The sequence below is a fragment of the Juglans microcarpa x Juglans regia genome, chromosome 3D, assembly GCF_004785595.1.
Source record: "Juglans microcarpa x Juglans regia isolate MS1-56 chromosome 3D, Jm3101_v1.0, whole genome shotgun sequence".
In the NCBI taxonomy this organism is placed as follows: Eukaryota; Viridiplantae; Streptophyta; class Magnoliopsida; order Fagales; family Juglandaceae; genus Juglans; species Juglans microcarpa x Juglans regia.
In genome coordinates, this window is record NC_054598.1 from 23,470,430 (window position 1) to 23,478,328 (window position 7,899).

At 35.1% G+C, this 7,899-nt stretch overlaps 1 protein-coding gene across 1 annotated transcript; it reads right to left on the bottom strand.

Moving 5' to 3' along the window:
- Positions 1-3,784: 3,784 nt before the first annotated feature.
- Positions 3,785-6,227, bottom strand: LOC121255152 (protein ENHANCED DOWNY MILDEW 2-like). The gene is made up of 6 exons (XM_041155431.1): positions 6,043-6,227; positions 5,858-5,902; positions 5,679-5,775; positions 5,027-5,080; positions 4,768-4,901; positions 3,785-3,965 (listed from the first exon to the last, which is right to left on the bottom strand). Exons 1-6 carry the CDS (start codon positions 6,225-6,227, stop codon positions 3,785-3,787), a joined length of 696 nt encoding a protein of 231 aa, XP_041011365.1.
- Between the last annotated feature and the right edge of the window lie 1,672 nt (positions 6,228-7,899).

A 7,899-nucleotide genomic window follows, 5' to 3' on the forward strand; every position in this document is an offset into this window, starting at 1 on the left:
TCTCAAGCTTTGGTTGCTATTATATTAAAAATCCGAGAGCATTGAAAAAGAAATACCAAAATTCTAATTATGTCTGACCAAAAATAGAGTTATCATTAAAAATATACTATAAAGAAAGTACATCTAGAAAAATGTGGAGGAGGAAAAGAAGAGGACGTAAATGAGGACAGGGAAGATGAAGACGAAGACGTTGAGGAATAGAGAAGTAGGACAAAGAGAACAGTGAGAGCAAGAAGAGAGGAGGGAGGAGTTAGATGAGGAGTACAAGGAGAGGAAGAGATGAGGGAGGAGGAGAGGAATATAGGAAGGAAAGAAGAGAGTAGGACGAGGAGAGGAAGAGAGGAGCGAGAAGGAGAAGAATGAGAGAATCTAACAATAAAATACTATAGGAATAACCATAAACGAGACAACTAAATTAAAAAATAAATGCATAATCGCCAATCAAGTTTTTTACCTTACCTGAAGAAAGAAGTGAGTTCAACTAGAAGAGAGAGATAACTAACGGTACATGACAATTTTTTTGCCCTTCATACATCCAGCATCGATATGAAATGCCGTGTAAGGGTGAAGTGCTACAAATAAAATTTCATGGAAAAAATCTCGAAGGTTGGAGAGCATAAAAAGTTCGAAATAGCATTTTATACAAAAACAAATGTGAGAAAAATATCACCTTATTTGTCCCATAAGGATCAAGTCCGAATGCTAGCCTACACCAATACAATCGAAGTTGCAGGGATGCGTCAGGCCTCTTCTACGAATCTCAAGCTTTGGTTGCTATTATATTAAAAATCTTGAGAGCATTGAAAAAGGAATATCAAAATTCTAATCATGTCTGACCAAAAACAAAGTGATCATTAAAAATATACTCTATAAAGAAAGTACATCTAGAAAATGGTGGAGGAGGAAGAGAAGTGGGTGGATGTGGACGAAGACGAAGACGTTGAGGAATAGAGGAGTAGGACGAAGAGGAGGTGAGAGCAGGAAGAGAGGACTCGGACGAGGAGTACAAGGAGAGGAAGAGATGAGGGAGGAGGAGAGGAATATAGAAGGAAAAGAATAGTAGGACGAATAGGAAAAACTAACAATAAAAAATACTATAGGAATAACTATAAATGAGACAAATAAATTAAGAAATAAATGCATAATCGGCAATCAAATTATTCACCTTACCTGAAGAAAGAAGTGAGTACAACTAGAAGAGATAGATAACTAACTACCCAAGACAATGTTTTTGCCCTTCATACATCTAGCATCGATATGAAATGCCACGTAAGAGAGGGTGAAGTGCTGCAAATAAAATTCCGTGCAAAAAAGTCTCAAAGGTTAGAGAGCATAAAAGTTCTAAATAGCTTTTTATACAAAAACAAATGTGAGTATAAAAATATCACCTATATACAAAGAGAATTCGTTGCATAAGGATCAAGTCCAATGGCTGGCTAGTAGTACCCCAAACCAATCGAAGTTGCAGGGATGCATAAGGCCTCCTCTACAAATCTCAAGTTTTGGTTGCTATTATATTAAAAATCCAAGAGCACTGAAAAGGGAATACCAAAATTCTAATCACATCTGACCAAAAACAAAGTGATCATTAAAAATATACTTTAAAGAAAGTACATCTAGAAAAAGGTGGAGGAGGAAGACGAGGACGGGAAGGAAGAGAGGAGTAGCACGAAGAGGACAGTGAGAGCAAGAAGAGATGGGGAGTAGGACAAGGAGTACGTTGAGAGGAAGAGAGAGGAGGAGGAGAGGAATATAGGACGAAAAGAAGAGTAGGACGAGGAGAGGACAAGAGGAGGGAGAATGAGAAGAATATGAGAAACTAACAATAAAAAGAACATAAAAAATACAATAGGAATAACCATAAACGAGACAACTAAATTAAAAAATAAATGCGTAATCAGCAATCAAGTTATTCACCTTAACTAACCACCCAGGAAAATTCTTTTGCCCTTCATATATCCAACATAGATATGAAATGCCACGTAGAAGGGTGAATGTTGCAAATAAAATTTCATACAAAATAGTCTCAAATGTTAGATAGAATACAAAGTTCTAAACAACATTTTATACAAAAACAAATGTTAGTATAAAAATATCACCTAGATACAGAGAGCATTCGTCCCACAAGGATTAAGGTCGTAGGCTAGCCTATTAACAATATTCACCCAATTAATTGAGATCAAGAGACAAAGAGGATGCTCTCATAACTGGATATTGAAAAAAAGAAGGATACAACAATTAGTACCTTGGCAAGCATTTCCTGTGGTATGACTAGGACAGCGCCTACCATACAGCAAACAGCAATTGGTGATCCTTCTTATTCTCTCCTCGTTTAGAAACACAGCACTTATGGATTGGGCATGTAAAAGACCCCCCAGCAGCAATCTTTTTCTCAAGCTCTTCTGCAGCAACTTTATTCTCCCGATGGAGCAGTTTCGCCACACAATGTGTATTATAAAAATAGCCACATGTTGCACTAACGCACATAAAGACCTAAAAACGCAATCGGTATAAACATTTAGAGCCATTGACATAACACATTGAAGTGAATAACGGCAAAGAAATTTGGAACAACATTCATTCCAATCTATCAAAATGGGCATTGGACTTCCCAGCAGGTTAATAGAAGATTCAACAACAGCAACCGATTGCAATTAAGCAATGTGAATAGTAAACAAATGCATTGATATCTCCACGCACAATGAAGAAAATTACAAAAAGGGACAGAGAATCACGATAGCTGTCCTGAATGAACAACCATGCCTATCAAAACTAGAGAAGCAAGCATGAAATTTGTAACAACTTGTCATCAGGAGCAATTACATCAAACATAATCAAATCTCTGCTGAACATCTAACTGAGCAAGCTAAAAGAAGCTAAAGCAGGGAAGATCAAGTTTTCTTACATAGAAATTAGAAGTACACCAAACAAAAAATAACAGATGAAACAAAGAAAGATCAATGCTTCCTGAATGGGATTTCAGGATGACAGAAACTACAGAAGAAGCAAAAGAGAGGGATGGGAGAAAGGGGTAAGGAGAGCACTTAATACGAAAGAAATCAATTTACTAGGCAAAACTAATTTCAAACTAAGAATTAAATAAAAAATGGAAATCCAAAAGCTGGAGGAAAAAGTGTTTTGAGCGTGAGAGAAGAGAACAGTTTATTAAACTGGAATATACATAAATTAAATGAGGAAAACAGATGCATGCCTTTTTCTTGGTATAATCAGATCAATATAAAAGTTAGAAATACAGCAATATATATATATATAACAAATTAGAAACAGAAAAATCAAGGTGCATTATAAAAGTTATTTAGACGAAGAAAAGCAAGCTCATAAGATGAAAGATATAAGTAAAGATGAGTAAGGCCTAATTAGAAATAACTGCTTTTAGGGGAGAAGGGGGAAGGAGGAATCAAATCTTCCCATATATTGCTTCTTTAAAACAAGAGAACACTAAAAATCCATTGGTTCTGAAATATTTTCCAATTATTATATAAGACAAAACTCACTAGAAAATTAAGTGTCACTTCATAAAAGCACGACGGAAATAATATGAAATGAACCTTTGTTTCTTTCTTTTTTTTTTTTTTTTTTTTGGGGGGGGGGGGGGGGGGGGAGAGCGTAAACTTTAAAATAAACATCTGTTCAATTTCTTAGAGCTAAAACCATACCTCAGCACCCGAAAACTTATCAGAAGAGCCCAACTTCCCACAAGCAAAGCACTGATGCTGTTTATACTTGCAATTCTTACAGATGAATATTGGCAACTCCTATGAACTTAAAAAGAAAATAAATAAATGGTGATACTAAAAAGGTACAAACGAGATAGATATTTCAAAGTAGATATGAACCAGCACCATACATCTACTTTTTTTGAAGCAAAACCCAAAGAAACACAATTAGATTCCGCACCAGCCTCTTTAGTTGCATGAAATGACCTGATGCACCTTCCCTCATAACTGCATAAGAACACAAATAAAATCATACCGTGAACTCTCACATGATTTTAAACAAAAGATGCAGAATCAACAAAACAGCAGACCATGAATTAGAACCTTCTGGAGGTCCTCAAAAGTTCTAAATAATTGTACGAAATCGAAGATGCATGCAAAAATATTTTAGGCTTATTCATTAGTCTTCTCCTTACTGGATATTTCGTGTTATGCCTCAGTCAGTGAGGCAGATTTTTGCACGTTCGAGAAGTGGCTTCAAAGCACATCAAAGTAACATTGTGGGGAACAAAATGTTACACCTATATATGGAGTATTTGTAGGGAGACTAAGATTTCTAATGGAACTGAAATCTCATTGATTAAATTGAAATCATTCTGAAAACACTTTTCCATTGGATAAGAGTAACCACAGGGATTTGCTTTTTCCGCCTTGGATTCCTCAGTTCTTAGTAAGTTTAGATCCTAGTTTTTTCCCCCTTTCAACTAGCATAAATCTTGTATGTTTCCCATGTACTAGCCCTACACCATTATATTTTCTCAAAAGAATCTTATTGGTTATAAAAATAAATAACAACCAAAAAAAGGAAATCTAGGCAAAACCCAAGTAGATGGGACGTATACAAGAGCAAACACCTAGTTAGGAAGAAGCTAGATGATGGACAAAAGAATTTTTATTTTTTTATAATTAATAAGAAATTTTATTACCAAGAATAGGCACAGCCCAAGTACAAAGAATGTATACAAACGAACAAGAGAATTACAAGATATAAAAAAAGATTGTACCAAGTAACCAACAAAAAAGCGCGTACCTTAAAATATTGCCACCATTGTCACAAAATGCACAAACATGATCATATACGCCCTTAACTTTATTGGACTCGTCTTCTTCTTCTTCATCCAAGTCATAAACTATAAATCCAGACATTGCTGTATTTTTACAATCCTGGAACACCAATAAGTTCACAGACTTAAAAAAACAATTTAGAAAAACATATAAGAGAAAAAAGAAGGGAAGTTATAGAGGATAAATGGAGAAAAAAAATTGAGCTGACAAGCAAGAGTAATAACCTCATCAGATAGTTTCCTTTTCCCGGGCTTCTCCTCGAGAAATGTGTATAAAAACTGTTCAAATCATACAATTCATCATAATATAAAAATGGAATGATTCCTTGATATATATAAACCAAGAATATATATGTAATTCCCCAATGGAAGGCCCAAACCACATGGTCTATGCTTCAAAATGACTAGTCATACAATTGGAGCCCCGTTGGAATCTTATAAAGAGCAAGAACTTCTCCTTCTCAAACAATGTGGGATTCCATACACCACCTACCATTATCCTTATCATATGGGGTATCACCATTGATAAGGATAAGGGTAGGTGAATTGTGATACCCAATAAAAATCATCTCACTACTATTTCACTACTATTCACAGATTCTCATCTCATCTGACTATCCAAACAAGGCCTTAATGATTTATCAATTTATATATTGCAAAGAATCTTGGATAGTATCTCATACACCACATTGCAAAGACTTAAGGGGCAAAATTGGATCACCATGTACGGGCTCTCCTCCTTCAGTATCAGAGTCATATTAGTATGGGTCATCTTGAGAATAATTAACGATTAACATAATTCTAAAAAAGAGGTAATATGCACTTTCTGAGTTATAATTAACAATCCAATAGAACTAAGCTATACAAAGTTACAAACCTTGGACTTTGCTAAGGTGTCATCCCTATTAACAGCTTCACTGATGAGAGGCATGTGGTCCACCAGATCATTCTGAGAAGGTCTGACCTCATTAAAGCTTCAAATTAAATAACTGTCAAAATTTGAACAAAGAATACAAACAGAAAGAAAGTTAAAAAGGTTCAGAAAATGGGAAATACCTGAAGACTTTAGACAAGTGATCCCACAAAGATTTCAGGATTTTTCTTTAAGAAATGAAGGCACCGCAATGTTACCATAATTTTCCTAATTATATCCTCAGCTTTTTCTTGGCTTCTGAAGCTTGATCCAATTATTTTCCTTAGAGAGCACCAATATCTCAGGATTCATATTGGAAAGATCAAACCTCCATGCAACCACATGCTTACATATTTTTCGAAGCCCATTGTCAGTCACTCCATGCAGGAATATCTGTTCTTTGACGCAATCTTGAATGTCCCCCTCTCTCCATTGAATTGGCAAAACAGAAAATGAAATTGGTTCATCCTCGTCATCTTCAAAATAGTAATTTGACACCCATTGTGATGCCATTGCCCTTCTTTGAGTCACCTGCACTTGAATAAGAGATTCAAAAAATAAATACCGTAAAGAAAGCACTGAGAAAACGATACAGACTACAGAGCATGTTAAGGGAATCCATAAAAGACAGGTTCCTTTATAGGGCTTCCATGCGCTTCTTTTTCTCTTCCTCTTTTTGAGCCTTAGACTTTCATATTTCTAAACTAAAGTTTAAGCCTACCAACACAACCAAAGGATGACGGAAAGTTAAGACGACATATTCTCAGAAAAAGTTAAAAAACAGCTTCTAACGATTATAACTATTGATGCCTTGCTAGCAAAGTAATTATCAATATGCAGTACTTGTCAATAACTGTTAATGCCAAGAGTGACTGCCTTTCAAGATCATAGTAATTAATATTTGGACCTACAAATTCTAACATATAAAAAATTATACAAGAGCATTCATCCTAAAATCTGCAATCAAATTATTCACCTTCCCTAAAGAAAGAAGTGATTTAAATTCAACTAGAAGAGAGAAAGATAACTAGCCAGGACAATTTTTCTGCCTTTCATACATCTAGCTAAGATATGAAACACCACTTAGGAGGGTTGAGATCAGTAAATAATATTTCATGGAAAAAAAGATCCTAATGTTAGTGGGGGCTTTCATGAGTCTCCCTCTAGTACCAGCAAGGTATATACCAAAGTATCTTCCATAGACAGAGCAGTCTCTGACTAGGCTACCTTTCTAGCCTCTTCACATGTCTTATCTCATTTAAACAGAAGAATGAAATAAGAATAATATAATATGATGTGCAAAAGATGAGCCAGGAATATTCACTGTTGTAAGACTCTGGAAAAATGGTTCAACAACAATGATGAAAGGATTAGAACACCTGTAGTACTAGTACCCAAAAAGCCTTCTTTAACATGATTCACTTTTCAATTTCTCTCTAGAAAATGAAACTAGTTTTAATAGTATTGCTTTTTGCGTGACATAGAAAGAGTAACAAACAGAAAGAAAATATAATGGTTGAAGACAGTTGAGTCACAGGAGACAAAACAGCTAATGAGTATACATGTCGATTCCTCGATAGCACAGTAGTTATCATAATGCAGTTGTCAGTATCTATTAATGCAAAGAGTGACTACTTTTCAAGATCATAGTAATAAATATTCGGCCAGACAAATTCCAAAGTCATAAAAAATTATACAGGAACATTGATCCTAAAATCTGCAATCAAATTATTCACCTTACTTAAAGAAAGAAGTGATTTAAGTTCAACTAGAAAAGAGAAAGATATCTACCCAGGACAATTTTTCTGCCTTTCATACATCCAGCATAGATATGAAGCACCATGCAGGAGGTTTGAGAGCTGTAAAGAATATTTCATACAAAAAAAATTCAAATGTTAGTGGGAGCGTTCATGGTACGTACCAAAGTATCTTCCATAGACAGAGCGGCTCCGACTAGGCTGCCTTTCTAGCCTTTCCATAAGTCTTATCTCATTTAAAAAGAAGAATTAAAAAAAAGAATAATATAATATGATGTGCAAAAGTTGAGCTAGAAGTATTCACCGTTGTAAGACTCAGGAATAATGGTTTAATAACAATTATGAAAGGATTAGAACAATTGTATTCACCAGTTTCCCGACAACCCACCTCTAATATAATTCACTTACTAATTTCTCTAAAAAATGGA